Source organism: Chionomys nivalis, chromosome 2 (assembly GCF_950005125.1).
Source record: "Chionomys nivalis chromosome 2, mChiNiv1.1, whole genome shotgun sequence".
In the NCBI taxonomy this organism is placed as follows: Eukaryota; Metazoa; Chordata; class Mammalia; order Rodentia; family Cricetidae; genus Chionomys; species Chionomys nivalis.
The window spans coordinates 68578867-68598041 of record NC_080087.1 but is presented as its reverse complement, the minus strand read 5'-3'; the positions used below and the strand labels follow the sequence as shown (position 1 = coordinate 68598041).

The 19175-nt window shown below is 50.8% G+C and overlaps 1 protein-coding gene across 5 annotated transcripts; it reads right to left on the bottom strand.

Annotated features, from left to right (window-relative positions):
* Positions 1-3: 3 nt before the first annotated feature.
* Positions 4-16240, bottom strand: Cnot3 (CCR4-NOT transcription complex subunit 3). 5 transcript variants are annotated; one of them, XM_057761608.1, is made up of 19 exons: positions 15940-16240; positions 11093-11299; positions 10210-10287; positions 10036-10103; positions 9750-9824; positions 9518-9607; positions 9138-9266; positions 8945-9040; positions 7719-7941; positions 7494-7627; positions 6868-6924; positions 5063-5444; positions 4858-4981; positions 3948-4146; positions 3015-3114; positions 2721-2919; positions 2371-2503; positions 1618-1743; positions 4-375 (listed from the first exon to the last, which is right to left on the bottom strand). In XM_057761608.1, the coding sequence occupies exons 3-19, from the start codon at positions 10232-10234 to the stop codon at positions 277-279; spliced, it is 2259 nt and encodes a 752-aa protein (XP_057617591.1). In that variant the 5' UTR covers positions 10235-10287; positions 11093-11299; positions 15940-16240; the 3' UTR covers positions 4-276. The 5 variants fall into 5 exon arrangements, with proteins under 5 accessions (XP_057617591.1, XP_057617592.1, XP_057617590.1 ...); XM_057761609.1 differs by having other exon boundaries at positions 10210-10284; XM_057761607.1 differs by lacking the exon at positions 11093-11299.
* Between the last annotated feature and the right edge of the window lie 2935 nt (positions 16241-19175).

The window sequence follows — 19175 nt, the reverse complement described above, 5'->3', positions numbered from 1 at the left end:
CCGTCATATAAAACTATTTATTCATAAATATTTTCCAAAATGAAAATAGGTTTACCAAAAAATGTCCCTCACTGGGGAGGGGAGGAGGGGGCAACTCTCACCCCCAGGCCCCCAGGGTAGGGCAGAGAGGAAGAGAAAACCTCCCTGCCCTTTCCCTGCTCCTGGGGGGGAGGGTGCCCCATGGCCTTGGGCCTCCCTCAGTCTTCCAGGGCAGGGCCCTCACCTGGGCAGGGGGATCAGCATGCGGGGGGAGGGGTCAGGTAGAGGGGGCCGGTGTCACTGGAGGTCCCGGTCCTCCAGGTAGCGGTACTCAAAGGTGAAGCCTTCCTTCTTCCGCTGGCCCCACTTCTCGTAGTCAAAGTAGATGTAGGTGCCCTGGCCGGGGAAGAAGGTGGTCAGTGAGTGGACGAGGAGGGGAGCTGAGATCTGGGCCAGGCAGATGACAAAAGAGGCAGTTGTCAGGTACATGGAGGTGCCAGCCTGATTGCTCTACATGCTCGCACTATTATGCTCCACCCTTGGTGATTGTAGAGTGGTGAAGGGGAGACAGAGAGGGCAAGCTCCCGGTGGGCCTGCAGGCTTTCTCTACAGCTTCGGAGGACACAGCCGTGAGGCCCACGCTCATGTTCAGACCCTGAGGAATGGGGACAACAGGTGGCCTGCAGTGTGACAGATGCACAGCATCCATATCCAAGTGCTCTGCAGTGACACACACTTCATCGTAACTGAGTCTAGTGACTCAGTGCCCTGAGATGTATTCCAGGACCAAACCAGGGAAGGACAAGAAGTCTGAAATCGAGGTTGGAGATGATACAGCAAAAGAAAGAAGCTGAGTCAAGTGTCTGAAATGCTTCAAAATGGTCTGGAAGGATGTAGGAAATGGAATAGAGTTCTGTAAGAATGGGGACCAGTGAAGGCCAGCTTGGCACCCGGAAGTGTAGGTGTACGGGGAAATGTGTACGGGGAAAGCCACCATGGAACACACCAACTGAAAGCAATTAAAAAGAAATCCGTGACGCTCACTGTATCGCAGGCACCATTGGTACTTACACGTTATTAACTCATTTAATCCTTGTAACAACTGCATGAGATGGGTACTGTTACTCCCATTTTTACAGAGAGAGAAACAAACGAAGAGAGGTTCGCTTGATTTGCCCAAGATCATCCAGCGAAAGCTGGGCTCAAACCCAGATCAGCTGGCTTTGAGGTATTTAGGGAGAGTGGAGTTTCCAATCAACTAAAGACTGAGACTGGAGAAGGCTGCCTAAACAGACTTCCTTCCAATTATGCTCCGTCCCTGTTCTGCTGGTTGCCAGGAAAATAAGGGGTCAATGAGGTCAGGTTTGGGAGATGCCAACTATAAATATAAAATCCCACACTCTCAACTAAGTACCTAGGGCTGCATGATAGAGACAGCAGCTCAAGGAAAGTTTTCTCTTTGGAAGAAGTAACAATGGCACTAAGAAGTGGACAAATGGAGAGACCGCATCCCAGGAGTGTGGGAGGTCTGTTTGGTCAGTCTATAGGACTGTGCTTGAATATCAAAGGCCAGCAGCAAGTCTGGGCTTGGGAACACTAACCGTACCCCAGTGAGACCAGGGCAGGCGGGGCCCTCACCTGCTCAAACTCATCTGTGATGGTCTTGGGCTCCTCATGCCTCTGGAACCACATCATGTACTTGGTGTGGAATCGCCAGGACTGCTTCTTTAGGGCCTTGGCTGCCAAGTACTGTGCCTTGGTTCCCTGGAAGAGAAAATGCAGAGAAAGATCAGGGGGTATTCAAATTGGGTAGGGAATGGGGGATAGGGCAGGGCATCAGGGCTAGACCCAGACCCCCACCACAGACCAGGTGGGGCGGAGAGTCCATTTGCAGACAGTGCTGGGAGCACAAACATACCATGGTCAGAAGAAAATGAGACAGGAGGTGAGAATTGCTTTCAGAAAAGCTTTGAGAAAGAAGAGAAACTAATGCATAATGAAAGCTGAGAGGAGACTATGTAGAAAACTCAAAGGGAGATGGGAAGGGGCTGACTCGCTGCAATTGAAAGGTCAGACAGTTCCCTAGAGGTCTCTAGGGGGGCCTGAGTACCTATTGCAGTTCAAAGGCTATCCTCAACTAAAGGGTTTACCAGGAGCTGAGAGCTCTTGGTAGTTGAGTGTGTACACAGCCTAGGGCCTGCAGCCTTTTCCTTAGTCTGAGCAATTAGAATGCCTTGGGACTGGACAGGTTTGAGGGGGCCTGGGATGGGGAAGGGTGCGGTCCCAGTGGCCGCAGTGGGACACCCACCTCGCCCCTCCAGCCCGAGGGGGGATGGCAGCGGTGGCGGCGGAGCTGAGGGGCCCGAGGCTGCCCCGGGGGCCCTGCTGTACCTCCAGATAGTAGAAGATGAAGAAGAGTGTCTCGGTTGACAGGCGCTGGTAGAACTCCACGGTGTCCGAGTGTGGGGGTGGCATCTGGTGGTGGTAGGGGGGCGTCGGGCAAGGGTTCCGGGGGAGGTATTGCCTGTGAACCAGAGAGAACTTAGTACCAGGTGACTTCCAGTTCCTGTCCTGCCTGCAGGAGGGTGTTCTGAAGCACACTTCAGCCTGCTCTAAGGAGCCCCAAGCCAAGTCCTCAGCACTTTGAGATGAGTACTCTACCTAGTCTCTCAAGGCCCAGGAACCAGCTCCTCCCTCAGACTGGGAGTCCCGGTCCCCAGCCCCTTTCTGCAGCCCCTCACCGAATGCGCTCGGAGTCAGAGGGGTGGGGCATATGGTGCCAGGCGGCCTCTTCCATGGCCTGCTGGTAGAGCTGCTCCTTGGTGAGGGACACTGGCCCCAGTGGACACACACCCAGTGACAATGGTATGTTCACCTCTGAGAGCTGCAGGGGTGGCTGGGCTGAGGTGGGGGGTGCTGATGTGCTGCCCAGGATGATGTCTGTAGGGAGGGATGGGGCACCAGGCCCCTCAATGATGAGGATGGATTCAGTTTCTTCTTGGCTTTTGCCCTCCCCACCATCCCATGATTATCACCTCGCTCTGTTAGGTGTAAGGTTGGCACTGGGTCCTCAATACCAGAGCTGATAGCTGCCCGTTCTGCCATGGATTTCAGAGAGCTCAGAGGTTCAGGGGCCTAGGAAGAAAAAGGGGATGAGCCTTAGGACCTGGAGCAGAGACTGGGTTACACAAAAATGCAAAGCCTGATGGGACCTGTACACTCTGCCTACTCTTCTGTTTCCAGTTCCCTATTTGCAAGATCTACCTATATTATGCTATAACACCATGGCTGTACGTAAGCTGCACATCTGAGGTCACCATCAGAAAATGGACCACTGATTCTCTACTGTGTAATTCTGTCCAGGGTCCACGATACATTCCAGAGGAAACCGTACCCTACAAAACACAGTGAACAGGCCATAGCACACACTGCTATAAAGACATTATATGCTGAAGGAACACCCCCACTGGACTGCCCACAGTAATATGGCATCCTGAGGGAGGTGGCTGGCAGGACTGCAGGCTCTACTGTTGCCTTAAGGGTGCTGGCCATCCCCTGGGCATTCAATCTCCTTGGGAACATCAGTGGGTTGGGTCTACAGCCCCCACACTGCTTGCTTTCCCTGATGAAACAGCTTAGGGCTGGCTCTTCTTCCCACTCTGTGCAACCCTTCCATCACCAAAGCCCACCCACAGACCTGCACCCCAGCTCTCTTGGAGGGGACTCATTCTGTACTAGTCACAGCCAATAAGGCCTAGTCCATCATCCTATTCTTCCCTCATCCCACCCACAGCCTCACAGAAGCCTCTCCACAGTGTGTCACTTATTTCTTCTCCCCTCAAAACCATGCTAAAGCCCTATCACCCACTCAGGAGAACTTCTAAGATGCTTTTATCCCCACTAGAAAAGTAGACACACTGGATTTCGTGCTCCAGAATAGGCTCAGGGCCCACATCTGAGGAGCTCACCTTGATTTCCAGGGTACTGCTGAACTGTGGAGGACCATTGAGCAGGGTGCCAGCTGCCTTGGCCTCACTAAAGCTGGGCGTTGGAGAACTGGGGGGATTCACAGGCAATGGCACCAAGAGGCTGGGTCCCCCTGAGTTGTTCCCTGAGCCTGAAGCCACATTCCCAGCCCCCGTTGGGGCTGCCGTACTGGATTCCTTTCTGGGTAAAGAATGGAGGAGACTCAGATTAGGGTCCCTAGAGAATGAGTACAGAAAATGGGCTCCAAAGGGGGCAGTTGAAGGTAAGACAGCTGGGGTGGGCAGGAGCAGAACCAATCTCTAGGGTCCTCTTCCATTCAGCAGAGGTACTGAGTTGGGAATGCAGGATTTAGGATCCCTTAACAGCTTAAAAGAAGGGGGAACACTGGGGCAAGATTCAGAATAAATCTATTTATAAACTGATATGAATATATATATATATGAATAAAGTAGCCTTGCACAGACACACAAGGTGCCAAGGTGTACTCCCAATGGGACTGCTAATGTCGGGGGCAAGGTGGCAGATCTTTTAGCATTGTTTGGAAACAGCTGAAGTAATCTGATGTCATGTTAGAGAAATGGAGGACTAGGACATTTTACTTGGAAAAGGGAAAATAAGCCCCCACACCAATGTCAGACAGGTTGCCTCAGAACAAAGAACAGAAATGCAGAGACAGCAGTCTCAAACCCAGAGTAAAAAAATCAGTAAAAGAGAGGACAAGGCTGGGAACTAATGTATACACATCCCAGGTGGTAAGCAGGGACAGAAAGAAACCCTTGCTGAGGTGAAGGCAGAGTGCACTGGACACCATCAAAAAAGGACACAACTTGGAGCCTTGCAGCAAGGATGGCATGAGAGCCAGTGCCCACACCTTGCCACCCCAGAACTCACGAGGTGCTTGGAGCTGGGTTGTGAGGGCCTGAAGTAGGCCCCAGGGCTTGGCTGCTGGCACTGCTGCCCCCACTGCTGCTCAGGGCCACCTCTGCAGGGCTGTCTGCAACAACTGAACTGTAGCCTGGGGAAAAGAAGGGCAAGTGTAAACAGGCTGTCAGCCACTGCCCACCTTGCCCTGTCCCCCAAACTGGCCTCCACTTACTGGTGGCACCGTTCTGCTTGCCAGCCCCTCCGCCTGTGCCACTGTTACTATTGCTGCTGCTCCCTCCGCTGCCACCACCACTTCCCCCGCTCGGCTGGGCACTGGGGGGCCGGGGCTGGGCAGTGCTGGGCCCGCTGGCATTGGGTGGGGCCACAGCCTGGGCATAGGGGGCAGGAGTACCCGAGTTGTGGCTGGGAGCTGGACTGGCCTTGGGGCCCAGGGCACTTGGAGGTGCTGCTGGGGTAGAGGCCCCATTGTTGCCAGGGGTGGAGCTCAAGGCAGAAGTGGCAGGTGGGGGGCCAGAGGGATAGGTGGGCGGCACAGCTGGGGACTGGGGGTGCTGGTTGCTGTGGACAGGCTTGGAGCCGTTTTTGGCTGGAGACTGCAGGAAAGAAAGAATAGAGGGTCAGGTACTAGACCAACTTGTCCACTACCCACAAGCCTCTTACTGCCTCCCCACATATTCTCTGACCTGCTATCAACTGTCCACACTATTCAAGGCACCTAAGAGAACGTGACTGCCTTCATGTTTAAGACCTATTTATTTCCAGCCCACTCAGCTGTCCCAAGACCTTGCTGGACATTGCCCCCTGTAGCCCACATGATCCACAAGATCCACATGATCTTGTTAAAACAGAGACCATGCCAGGCAGTGATGGCGCATGCCTTTAATACTAGCACCTGGAAGGCAGAGACAAATGGATCTCTGTGAGTTCGAGGCCAGGCTTCAAAGCTATACAGAGAAACTCTGTCTCAAAAAACCAAAAAGAGACCAGTGGAAACACTTAAATACCCTCAATTTGAGATGTGGAGTAGTGGTACATGCCTTTGATCCTAGCACTTGAGACACAGAGACAGGCAGATGAGTTTGAGATTAGCCTGGTCTGTTAGGCAAGTTCAGGCCAGCCAAGGCCACACTGAGATACTCTCACAAAACAAAAACAACCCCCTCAAAAAAAAAAAATCTCAATTTGGGATTAGTTGGATCAGCCTAAATGTTTAAGAGTAAGGGAACTGGGATAGCCAGAATACTTCTGAATGTCAGCTAAAGGTCCATTATAGTCACAGAACTGTAAAATACACTGCTCCAGAGTGTAATGACCAGGAAATCCCTATCTCAGGAAGTTCCAACAACAAGGCTGCCACGCTAAACCTCCTTCTGGACTTCTGAACCTCACTTACCACGTACCAAAGGGAACTGGCTGTTCACTTTTTTCCTGGGATCACTGCTGACAGTCAGGGGGCCTGTGGCAGAGCTGGGCCCACTCCCAGGAGCCCCTTCCCCAGTCTCCCTCACTCCATACTCCATTACCCTTGGTGTTCCCCTCAACCCTGGTGCCCACTGAGGTCCCTCCCACCTGGGAATATCACTTCAATCACTCCAGAGGCTTTGGGATCCTTCTGCTCCTACAACATTCCTGTTTCCTAAGGAGAAGTCCTCTCGCAGGGACTACTTCCTGCAGCCAGCACAAGATAAGCAGTCTGACTTTCTTATCACTTTCATAAATGGCCTACAAAGACCGGGTCCTCGGTCCTAAAAGGTCCACCTCTCATATTTCCAAGCTTCCTGCCACAGCCCCCACTGTGACCTGCTGCTGCCCACAGTACCATCCAGTCTTCCTCTGCGGGCCAGAACATAGGCCACCTCAACCACAGCACCAGTCATCAGCCTGTCTTCAGGGTGACACTGTTTCTTGCATGCTACTGTCCCAAGAGCCCAGCATTGTGGCCAGCACTCCAGCTTCAGGACTTTAAAGGACCACTAAATAAACAAGTGACAAGACATCAGTCAGACTTGGACTCACCTGACTGACTTCACTATCTGTTGAGCGGCCTCTCTTCTTATCATCTTCAGAGTTTTCCTGATGTAGGGGAAGTAGAGTCAGAAACTATGTGACCTCCAGGGTGCCAAAACAAAGGGCAATCCTTTAGGGATCCAGGAGGGCCCTTAGTGCTCTTAATCTCTCAAAGGCCCATCTGACAGGCCTTGTGACCCACAGCTGTCCCAACCTGAAATTCTGGGAAACACCTAAATCTGAGCTCGTTAGTACTATCTTCTGAGAGCCAGCACCCACTCCCACCCTATGAAGTACCCAGCAACTTGCTTTCTTTATAGACTTCAAACCAGGATCCCTGTCAGAGAAGAAACACCCAGCTGCTCAGGTCCTCAAGCATCCCACACTCTAGCACCCCCACCTAAAACAAGCACGGCAAACCTGAGTGGGAACCTAGGGTCTATCTTTCGACTTTTTATATTCATTCCACACTAGCAAGGGCCTCAGAGGCAAAAAAAAAAAAAAAAAAAAAAAAAAAAAAAAGGCCTATAGACTTTACTTCCTTAGCTGCTCTCTCTAGGGGAAGATTGGACTTCTGTGATATCCCCATGCCCACCCTCTTGGAACCCAAGTTATTAATAACCCCAGACCCTCACCGTAGTGCAGTTAGCTGGGCTGGGTGGGATGGGAGAGCTGGAAGTTGTTGAGGTGGGCGTGCTGCTGGACTGGTTGAAGATCTCATCCTCCATGTGGCTGTGGCTGGGTGGGGAGGTGGCGACCAGCGCCTGTGCTGTGGGGGCAGGGGAGCAGCATGCTTAGCTGGCTCAACCACGCCTCCTGCCCTCACCCTCTGTGCCATGAAGGTCAGCCCAGGGCCTCACGAATGTCCTCGAGGTCCAGGTCGTCATAGAGGAATTCGTTCTCTTCAAAGTCAGGGTCCTGGGACGAGTCTACGTAGTACTCCACGTCATCCTTGATCTTTCGGATGGCGTCAACCAGGATGGAGTCGTTGTCCAGCATGCGCAGAATGGTCTCCAGCATGCGTACATGGTAGCGGTGCTTTTCGATGTGCCGCTTCAAGCCCTCAATCCGGTCCTGCTTCTGCTGGCGAGCCCAGGGCCAGGCTCAGGGGCTGCAGAGCACCTGCCTGGCCCTCCTGCCCCCACAGAACCTGTCCTCAGTCCCCCATCCCCAGGATACCCCAAAAACTCCACTCCAGCCCCTCCTAGCATGGGGCAGTGAGGAGTCTGCCCACCCCCCGTCCCAGTGAGGACCAATCTGAGGTTTATGGCATCTCAGGGTCCCACTTCTCCCTCCTCAAACCCCTTTGGGCTCTGGAGATCCCTAGAAATCTGTTGTTGTCTGTGCTAGCCCTACATTTGGCCTCTATCTGGCTCACCTGTCAGCAAGTCTCACCCAGCCCTCCCCCACTGTTCTGACCTCTGCCTGGAATATACATCCCATTTCACTGCAATAGTAATAAGGATAAATAAGAGGAGCTCCTGCTCCTCCTAAGGTTCCAATTCCCTTTACCACACGACACCTTAGTGCCAGTTCCAAATTCCTCCTTTTGTTAATGACACCCACTCTTTCCCTCTCTGATTCTCAAATCTCTCACCAATCATGACATATCTCTCATTTCCCATCCCAACTTCCTTCTCTGGTGACACCATTAAATATACAGCCCTTTGAATTCACACTCTACAATCCTACAGCTGTAGGATCCAGGACCCTAACACATGTCTTTGGTCCAAACCATTGCCACTGGTTTCCCAAGGACACCCCACCTCAAAGGAGAACCTGGAATCTTTGGGGTGCTGTGTACCTTCCCAATCTGGTTGACCCTCCATGTCTCACTCAGTGGTCCCTGCTGAACCTAAGTCTATCTTCAACTCAAACCAGCCCTAACAAATATCCCATGATTCTGTCTTACCTCCTCCCTATACCACTCAGCTGGCTAGGCTGCCTCATCCATCCTGCTTTCTCCAATCTCTACCCCAGATATATTTTTGGCACCCAGAACTAGATTCCCATAAGCTTCCAGAGGCTTCCTGTACACAGGCCACATCCACCCCTACCCTGTGGGTGTGCTTCTCCCCTCACTCACATCCTTGTCGCCCTTCTTCTTGCGTGTCTGTACCGACAGTGACTCCACCTCACTCTCAAACTGGTCCACCTGCATATTTAGGGTGTCAATGGTGTTCTGGGGGGAGAGAAGGGAATAGGGGTTCATCCTCAAGTCCCTGACATATACTTAAGTCTGGGCCCATGTGCTCACTTCTTTCTTTGTCCCAACTCACCGTGAGCCACTGGCCAACCTCTTCCTTCTCCTTCTGAGCAGGGTCCACCTTCTGAGCCAGACCTAGGCCCTCCTTGCTATAAGCTTTGGTTTTGGTCTCTCGTTCCACAACTTTGAACCGTTCCATTTGCTGTGGAGAGTACAGTTGGTGGAGAGCTCTCAAAGATGAGATAGGAGCTCTAAGGGCCAGCAATGCTACAAACAGCCTGGGAACCTTATCTCTTAGACTGAACCCTCGTCTTTGTCCTTCCCTTGGTTGTGGAGACATTAATCTTCCCAGGAGTCTGGAGTGGCAGTTCCTAGAAGGCTGCTCTGCCTTCTAGCGTCCCAGGAACCTGATCATACCACAACCCCACCGAGCCCCTGGCTTTGATTTCTTACCGTTTCAATGAGCTTGCGGTTTTCGATAAGCTGCCTTTTGTCCTTGATCTCGTTGGATGCTACCCATGTCTTGATCTGGTCCCTCAGCCGCTGAAGAGAGAAGCAGCAAAATATTAGGCTGTAGGCGTAGGAGTTGGGGCCCTCAGTGACCTCTTCTCCCTGGGACCCAGCAGTCCACTCTCCCCATCCCTCCTCCCACAGGACAAAGAGAGTCCAGCCCCAGCCCCCTCACTTGTAGCTTCTTAATCTCCTTCTTTAGGTCAGCCTCATACTTTTCTTTCTGGTTCGCGTTGGCTGCATTGTGGAGCTGAGGGATGAAGAATTCAGCAGTCAATGTGAGAGTGGCTGCCCAGAACTCGTCATAGCAGTAAAGGTCCAGTCTCTTCCTTGGCTGAGAAATCTAGGACCCCTCCCCATAGTTGATCTTAGGGATGCTTCCCTGGTCAACACCCTGAGACTTTGAACCTCTTGATGGTTCTCCCCACAGACCCAGATTTTGAGGTTTCTAGGCTATGTACCTTTTGCCAAATATCTTCAAACTGCTCCACGCCTTCGGACACCTTCTTGAGGCAGCGATCAATCTCACCTAGACAGAGAAGAAGACTTAGGATCCTGACAAGGCAACAAATATTCAAAGACAAGTTCCCGGAAAAGGGGGCCTGTGGTCACATTTACAGCAGGCAGGCTATTACCTTGGAGTTTGCGCTTGTCCGCCATCTTCCCTGCCCTACAGACGAACTCTCTTCATACTCCCTTGGAAATGGACGCTGCTGGGGAAAATTGGGTAGGATTTAACATCTATTCTGTGGCTAGTTTAAACCCAGAGACATGGTGGCAATCATGGAGTAGGTAGGATGGTAGAGGGAAGAAACAGTTACCTGCCCTCTTCCCTACCCGATAACAGAACTCAGGGCCTTGCACGTGCAAGCATTCATTCATCTAACTACATCCCCAGCTACATTTCCTATCTGATAAGAAGATCTGGCCTGTTCCTACATTCCTTCAATAGCCCAGTACAGAGACGGGCAGATTGGATTCTGGGAAACTGCTGAAACAAAGAATGCTGTATCTTATTTGTGGGCCTCTGACTTAGGGAGCAAACCTTTCTTTAGTACAGAGTATCTGTTCTCTAGATGACACTACAGCACATGCAGCATACAGACGGACTGCTCAGATGGAGGTATGAACCCTAACTGAAGACTCTAAACGGGTTGGGACCAGAGGTGACTGGGAGAGGCCACTCCAGGCAAGTCGGGAAATACATGAGGCTGGCAACTCCTGGCACGAATGAGATACTGTGTATGCAGGTGTGAACTAAAGGGGAAGAGTGACGGGGGATTTCTCCAGCTATGAAGACCTGATCCTGCTCATGAAGGACACAGCATCAAACAAGAGGATCTTACACTTTCAAGAAATTTATTTCACGCAGAATCCTGGAGCCCCAAAAGATAATGTTCCTGGCCAGAAGTGTCTGACACTAAAAATGGTTATAGAAACTTGGGAGCAGGAAGTAGCACCTCAAAGAGGGCTGGGAGAAGATAGAAAGCTTATGAAGATAAGATAGTAAAGAAGTACCTTAGCTGTGAGAGAGCAGATCCGCACACATGGAAGAATTCTGGATCAGATAGACTCAGAAACATGAACCCAACAGGGCAGAAACCAAAACGCACAGAGGGACACCTCTTATTATTCTGAAGGAAGGTGAGCTTAGAGGGGCCAGAGGACAAAGGACTGAAGAGGGGAGGTCTATATGTAGAGAAATCCACACTACAAAACTTGACTCTGAAACAGAGGAACACAGAGAGGGAGGGTCATGTGAAGAGGATTTCTGAACTGCTAGCAGAAGCTGCCCCCGCCCCACCCTGCCCAGAGTATACTAACAAGCAAGTCTCTGAGAACTAGACTAAACAGGACAGGGGTGCCCCAAAGCAGCTCTCAACCATAATAGCAGAAACTGTCCTATTCCCACGACCAAGAATTTCAACCTGGTGGGCAGCCATAATGAGGGATCTTACTACCAAGGAAAATACCCAGAGAAATATTCTAAACAAAACATGCAGGTTGGAAATGTTTCAGAGTCAGTTTAATGTACTACAGCCAGTGCAATGGAAAAACAGTCTTTCCCTTTCTAAGAAAGGGTCTTAGTAAACACTTCAGGCTGGCTTTGAACCCATATTCTTGCCTTGACCTCCCTAATGCTGAGGTTAGAGAGTGCACTGCTATTCCTGGCTCATTCACTTGTACTAATCACAGATGGCTAGCAACTACTCCAAGGGACATTACAGAGCAGGCTTTAGAAAAAGAGGCCTGAAGAGGATGGGGTTGGCACCTTTTCTGCAAGGATTTTAAAAATTAACTCTGTGGAATCCCACTCTGTGGAGAGGTAGGTATGGGTGGCACCTGGGAACCTAAAATCTCTACAGCACAGGACCTATCAAAAACAAAACAAACAAAAACAGCACTCTTATCTGACACACCATAAACCAGGAATCTTTTTTTTTTTTTATTTATTTTTATTTATTTTTTATTTTTTGGTTTTTCGAGACAGGGTTTCTCTGTGGCTTTGGAGCCTGTCCTGGAACTAGCTCTTGTAGACCAGGCTGGTCTCGAACTCACAGAGATCTGCCTGCCTCTGCCTCCCGAGTGCTGGGATTAAAGGCGTGCGCCACCATCGCCCGGCTATAAACCAGGAATCTTTTTTTTTTTTTTTTTTTTTTTTTTTTTTTTTTTGGTTTTTCGAGACAGGGTTTCTCTGTGGTTTTGGAGCCTGTCCTGGAACTAGCTCTTGTAGACCAGGCTGGTCTCGAACTCACAGAGATCCGCCTGCCTCTGCCTCCCAAGTGCTGGGATTAAAGGCGTGCGCCACCACCGCCCGGCTTAAACCAGGAATCTTAAGGAAGATAAAGCAACTAGCAAAAGGACTCAGCAAAGAATCCCACTTAGGAGACCAATTGGTACCTCTCTGGTCCATGGACCTTGCATGGAATCAACAAGAGGTGTTCAGGATCTTGACCAGGAATGAGTCTTGGCTCTAATATCCACCAGCACAGAAAAGCCTCTTTTTACACCAAGGAAGGAAGGAATGTTAAACAAGAGCCTACAGAAGGGTTCTGGGCGGATACTGCAACCATAAGAGGTGAAGCCCTACCCTAATCTCACAGTGAAGTAGTTGGGACTGAAGCAGCACAGGAGAGGAGGTAATACGGCCCTGCAGTAAGAATACAGTACTGTGGCAGTATAAAATGACAGAAATACTAAAGGGGCTAGAAACAAGGCGCTAAAAAAAGGGGCAACAAGGGCCAATGAGTAGGATCAGCATAAACCAAGCCTGACAACCTAAATTCAATCTCCAGGATTCACATGGTAGAAAGAGAAAATCAACTCTCAAAAGGTGTCTTCCATCTTTCACATGTATACATGTGCTAAAACGCATACACACACCAAATAAATAAACACAAGCAAAGAAACAAAATGTTGGGCCAGGGTTGGCCTTTTAATCCCAGTCCTTGGAAGACGCAGGCAGATAGATCTCAAGGCCAGCCTGTTCTACATGGTGAGTTGCAGGCCATCTCAGACTACATAGAGACACAGTCTCAAAAAACCAAACAAAAAAAATTTATTTATTTTGTTTTGATTTTCGAGACAGGGTTTCTCCGGAGCTTTTTGGTTCCTGTCCTAGAACTAGCTCTTGTAGACCAGGCAGGCCTTGAACTCAGAGATCCGCCTGCCTCTGCCTCCCGAGTGCTGGGATTAAAGGCGTGCGCCACCACCGCCCAGCGAAACAAACAAATTTAAAAAATAACTAAGGGCCAGTAAAATGACTGAGTAGATAAAGGTACTTGCTATGAAGACCGGTGATCTGGATTCAATCCCTAAGTCCCAAATAGTGAAAGCAAAGAACCAACTTCCCAGAGTTTTTCTCTGACCCCCCACATTTGTCATACCAACCATGCACATACCAAAAATACAACTTTAAAAATATATATAATAGGTCGGGCGGTCTATTATATATATTTATATAAAATAAAAAAAATTTAAGAGCTGGCGATGTCTTGGGTAAAAGCACTTGTTCTTTTAGACAGTCCAGGTTCAGTTCCCAGCACCCACATGACAGCTCACAAGGGTCTGCAACTCCAGTTCTAGGGGAAACAATAGCTTCTCAGGGACAGCACATACACAGTGCCCTTACATGCGGGGAGGGAAAATACACATAGAATGAAAGTAATTCAAGCAAATAAAGAAAAAGAACAGGTGTAATGCTTCAGTCATCAAGATGGGCAAAGCTGTGATTAGAGAAGAGTTTCTGCCTGGCAAGAAGCTGTTGTTCCAGAGTAGACAAGGCCCACATACCCAGGAATTTCTACTCTAGAGGCTGGAGTCTCTGCTAACCTCTCCACAAAAAAACACTCCCCACCAAGAGGGCACCCATACCTCAGAAGCCAGAAAGGAAGTTAGTGCTGGAGTCTGAAACTATAGGTGCCGCCACAGAAGACTGCCCACGCCATTTTCCAAGACCCTTCTCTAGGAGGCATCACCACAGGGCCCTTTTGAAGTAGGCAAGCACCTTCACACAAAGCATACATATACACAGATGGTGAGGGGCTGCGGACAGCGTGGAGGAAGCTGGACCTCTTGGCCCAGATGGAGGCTCAATCATGGCTCTCTGTCCAAGACTGTGGCACATCCTGAAATCAGGACTCACAACAGGAGTCAACAAAACAACTTCCAGAACTTTTCCCCACCGGTTTCAAGATTGGCATACACAGACCCGATGAGGGGCATAACGTTAATCCTGAAGGCTGGTGCTGTGGAGTGGCCACACAAGCATCTTGGAGCATAGCACAAGGCATCTTGCAGCTAAGAGGGTTCACACTAAAGCCAGGAGGGGTGGCAAGCAGCATTGGTCCTCCATGGACCCTGGCACCGCCACATGGGGGTTCCGTTGGGTGGATAAAGTAGGTTCTGGTCAGAGGTAATTGTAGCCCCTGGAGAGGCCCAACACCAAAGGTGGGGAATGAGGAACCACACCTTGAAAAGTCATCCCTAATCTTTAGTTGTAGGCAAAGTGACCACAGTGTTCTCTCCCCCAAGTCCCAGACACGGCATAAGAACCTTCACTGTAAACCCTCAGAAAGATCACAAGAGGAGTAAATCATACTAGCCAGGCAAGAGTATCCTAGCCTCAAAGCACACAGGGGTGTAGCTATCTCAAATGCAGGAGAGGGGGAAGCTGATACCAAAGAAGGCAGGAACTTCACCTTGCAGGTGACAACACTACCCAACAAAGACAACCCAAGTATAGGGAGAAAGGCCACCCCTTGCACAGCAGGAGACTTAGGCGAGGGACCTTTGCATTCCTACAGGGTAGGTATCTAGCTCTGGTCCGAGGCTTTCCCCCAGTGTATTTCAATTAGGGGAGAGAAGTGCAGGGAGATGATAACCCATGTGATGAGGGGAGAAGGTGAAGACAGTGAGGAGAGATCGAATCCTAAGAACTGACAGTCACAGAACTGAGATGCAGCTGTTGAGAAGAGGTGCTTCAACTGTCCCCAACAATAGCATACCAATAACTGAGAGCTCGGGAGCTCACATTCCACCGACACAGGCTGAGGAGAGCTAAACAGCTCCCAGCACACAGAGCAATACCAGTAGACTTGACACCACTAGGAAACCACATCCAGGGAGGCCGACAGCTTGCACCTTAGTGGAGCTTGCATCCCCAAAGCTAGAGGCCGCTGATACCCTACCTCAAAGATGGAAAAGACCTGAAGCCAGGAAGTGAGCTAGACGGTGGACAGTCTTGAATCCAAGGTTTGGGGAAGGAGTGTTTAAAAAAACATGCTTCCTTTAAAATAAGGCTGGTGGAATGGGACATCTAGGAGACTTCACTGCCAGAGCTGTGAGGACAAGGTGGAAACTTTGGCTTAGGCTCCAACTCACAACGGGAGCTGCAACCTCGGGTCTTGGGGACTTTTCCTCCACCAGATCCATCTCTTCCAAAGAGGCTTCCCCCTATCAAGACGCCAACAAACTGGAGCTTTCGGGTGCAGAGAGGCCACGCTCCTAAAGGGAGCTCCCGGGGAGGGCATGACTGCAGTTGTGCCCCCCACACCCACAGCTGAAAGCCTCTTCCCCGGCCCGCTGCGCGCCCATCGCTCCAAGACCGGCCAGACGCGGAGGAGGGCGGGCACCTCGCACCCGGGGCCGGCGCGCTGCCACGCGGGAATCGGGACGCGGGAGGAGAGCGGAGGCTCCCTGCCCGCCCGCCCGCCCGAGCTGAAGGCAGGCCTGAGCGCGCGGCCAGGGCAGGGCCAGGGCCCGGCGGGTCGCGACAGGCGGAGGGGTCGCGGAGCGGGAAGGCGGCCGACGACGCTGGGGAAAGAGGGGAAGGGGTCCGGCCCAGTCGAGCCTGACGCTCTCACCGCAGGAGCTGGCGCCGCCGCTGCGGAGCGTATCGCGACAGGCGAGGAGGGGGAGACAGAGGCGAGCGCCCGCCAGCCGCCTTTTTTTTTTTTCCTCTTTCCTCAAGCCCGGGCGCTATCGCGATAAGAGGGCGCGAAAGCCGGAAGTGGGGTTGGGTTGTTGATAGAGGAAGTGGGCCCGGGATTGTTCTAGACGACCGAGTAGGGGATTCGGGGCTCAAGGGAAGGCCCGGCGGCGGCTGCCGACGGCTCCACGGAAGCTGAACGGGCCCGGTCCAAGATGGCGGCGACGGAGGAGGCCTCCCCTCCTCTCTTCTCGTCTCTGGCGCCGGCCCGCCCCCGAGCCCCGAATATAGGTCCGTCATTGCTCCTGCAGCACGTCGCTCTGGGCCGTCAGGCGCGTCCCATTGGTTCCGAGGAAGGATGCGGCCGGCCCCCTTGCTCGGATTGGCTTATCTCTGCAGGGCGCGGCGTTCGATTGGCCTCCCGCTCAGCTGGCTTGGATTGGCTCAGGTTTTCCTTCCCGGCTCCTCCTCCTCCTCCCCGCCTCAGAGCACAACACGCCAGCGCGAGGGCCCGAGTGTCAATCAGGAGGCCTGTGTCGTGCTGATTGGATGCGTCCGCCCCCTTCTCCTAAATCAATTGGCTGCGGGGAGGAGTCAGGGCGAGGGGCGGGAAGTCGTCCGTCAAGTTTGAAGGCAGCTGTAATTGGTTACGACGTATATTCTGCCTCGAACTTATTGGTTGGTCATGGAAGTGGGTAGGGGAAAACGAAGGAAGGCATGGAGAGTGGGTGTTAAAGGCCACTTACCTAGTGGGAGACGGACAGGTGACTGGGGTTGGGAGGGGGCATTAAGCCCAAGTTATCTACCAATCAAAAGAGCCGGCAGGCCTAAGGGGCGGAGCTAGACGAGAAAGCCCCTCCTATTTCCAGTTTGGCCAATAGGGTAGCTATTAACCGAGGGTGCTGCCGACAGGTGTGGTTCTCTAGCATCCTTTCCTATTCCTGCCATCCAGGCTGTTTTCTGATCCTCATTTAAATAGTTTCCCAAGTGCCTATGCTTGGCATATCTCTTTTCAAAATACTTTCTGGATGGAAGAAGGAAAGGCGGAATCAGAGACAACTAACACCATGCACAGCACTGAGAAAGTGTCTGCACGGGACTGTCCTGCCTCCAGTTAAGTGGGCAAGCCGACTGCGGGACACTCTCCTCTATCTCCGTTCCTTTGGTGTTGCAAGGAATCTGTTGCTGCAGAAGCTGCAGAAGCAACTGCGCTTTACCATACTTCAGTTACATCTGTAACGGCTACGTATTGGAACTGTTAGGATTCTTCTCTTAGGGAGTAAACTTCCCTGACCACTCTTGTAGAGTGCTTAAATGAGCCTCTTTAATTTTGTTCAAATTCTGATTTTTTTTTTTTTTAAATACTTACTTGGGACTCCCTCTCTGGATTTCTCAGTGTCTGACACTTACAAAGCACTCTGTAGCCTTTGGCTGAATCAGTAGATGATGAGTTGAAAACTTTTTGAGCACCACGTTTTCATGAACTGGGAAGCCAGATCCATCTCTGCCCGCCTAGGTGAAGGAAACTAAAATAAATCAAACTTGAGGAGAATGTGGACACCCCCTCAGAATGGCATGAAGCGAGAGGAAGAAATGGCCTATAAAAAGTGTATTCTGCTGGAGAGATGGCTGGGCAGTTAAGATACACTTTTCTGCAGAGGACTCGGGCTTCTGTTCCCAGTGCCCACATGGTAGCTCACATGCCTGTATAACACCAGTTCCAGGGTATGACTCCATCACCTGACCGCTGCTGGTGCACTTATTCTAACACATTCACATAAGTTTTTTTTTTAAATGCACATTTTTAGGGTCACGTAGACTTAAGAAAGTGAAATCTAGAAACTTGTATTCGTCCAGATTTTTCTAACACCCCCATACCAAACTTTCAAGTTTGTTATTCATGTACAGCTTAGTTATTCTGTGTAGGTCCTGAATGTGGAGCTGCTTCTAGCCTTATCAGGAAGCCCTTATGGATTTGTTAAGATGCAGCTTATCTAGGTGGTCCCCAGTTCTGCTTTTCCTAACAAGCTCCCAGGGCATGCTGATGACCTCAAGAACAGAGTTTTGATTCTCAGGCTTAGTTGCACTTTAGAATCACCTGGGAAGTTGGGGGGGGGGTGTCCAAATACCCAGGCTCATGCTAGAAAAATTATGTCAACTCCTGGAGATAAGAACGAGCTATCATTCTTCCCCTGAGATAATTCCAATGTGTGCTTACTTCAAAGCATAGTCCTTTAATCAGTACCATCAATAGCACATGGAAATGCACTTTCTCTTTCACAGAAGGGAGATTTGAACCCAGGGCTTCACACAAGAGGAAAGTACCCTACTATTGAACTATTCCAATTGCCTCTCACCTCATTTTTGGCAGGGTTTCATATAGGACAGGTTGGACTAGAACTAGCTTTGTAGCAGAGGATACCTTGAACTCCTGGTCCTCCAGCTTCCATTTCCCAAGTGCTGGGATTACAGGTATCTACCACCATGTCTCAGCTTCTGCCCTTTTTTAAAGGATCTTATGTAAGCCTTGAACTCACGATGTAGACTAGGATGACCTCCAACTCACAGAAATCTGGTCTCTGCCTGGAGTGTTGGGATTGAAGGTGTATGCCACCATACCCAGCAGGGCCTTGACACAGCTAGGCAAGCACCCTGAGGTGAACAACAAACAAGTGTGCCTGGTGGCCAGGGAAACCAGAAAAGGATGTCCTATCTTCTGGGATTGGAATTATAGACCACTGTAGGCTGCCATATGGGTACTGGGAATCAAACTTAAATTCTCTGGAAGAACAGCCAATGTTAACCACTGAGAAATCTCTTCAGCCAACTCCCTTTTCTGAAATGTGTGTACATATGAATGTATTGTGTGTAGGTGCACATGCATGTGTTTATGAAGGCCAAATTAGCCTTCTCAGTAGCTCTTCTTTTTTTGTTAGGATAGGTCACTCATCTGATGACGGGTAGCATGCCCCAGTGATCCACCTGCCTCTACCTGCTCAGCATTGGAATGGCAAACACATGCTACCATTCTACCATTCTTGGCCTTTTATATGGGTGCTGAGTACTGGACTCAGGTTCTTACGCTGGTTGTTCTCTCTCTCTCCTCTCTCTCTCTCTCTCTCTCTCTCTCTCTCTCTCTCTCTCTCTCTCTCTCTCTCTCTCTCTCTCTCT

What these genes read in the sequence shown, in the direction of transcription:
- Cnot3 (XM_057761608.1), bottom strand. Translation starts at nt 10,234, where the DNA reads ATGGCGGACAAGCGCAAACTCCAAG. An exon ending in AGGTTGGCCAGTGGCTCACG is followed by an intron (nt 9,041 to 9,137) that starts GTGAGTTGGGAC and finishes CTCTCCCCCCAG; the next exon opens with AACACCATTGACACCCTAAA. An exon ending in CCTGGACCTCGAGGACATTC is followed by an intron (nt 7,628 to 7,718) that starts GTGAGGCCCTGG and finishes CTGCCCCCACAG; the next exon opens with CACAGGCGCTGGTCGCCACC.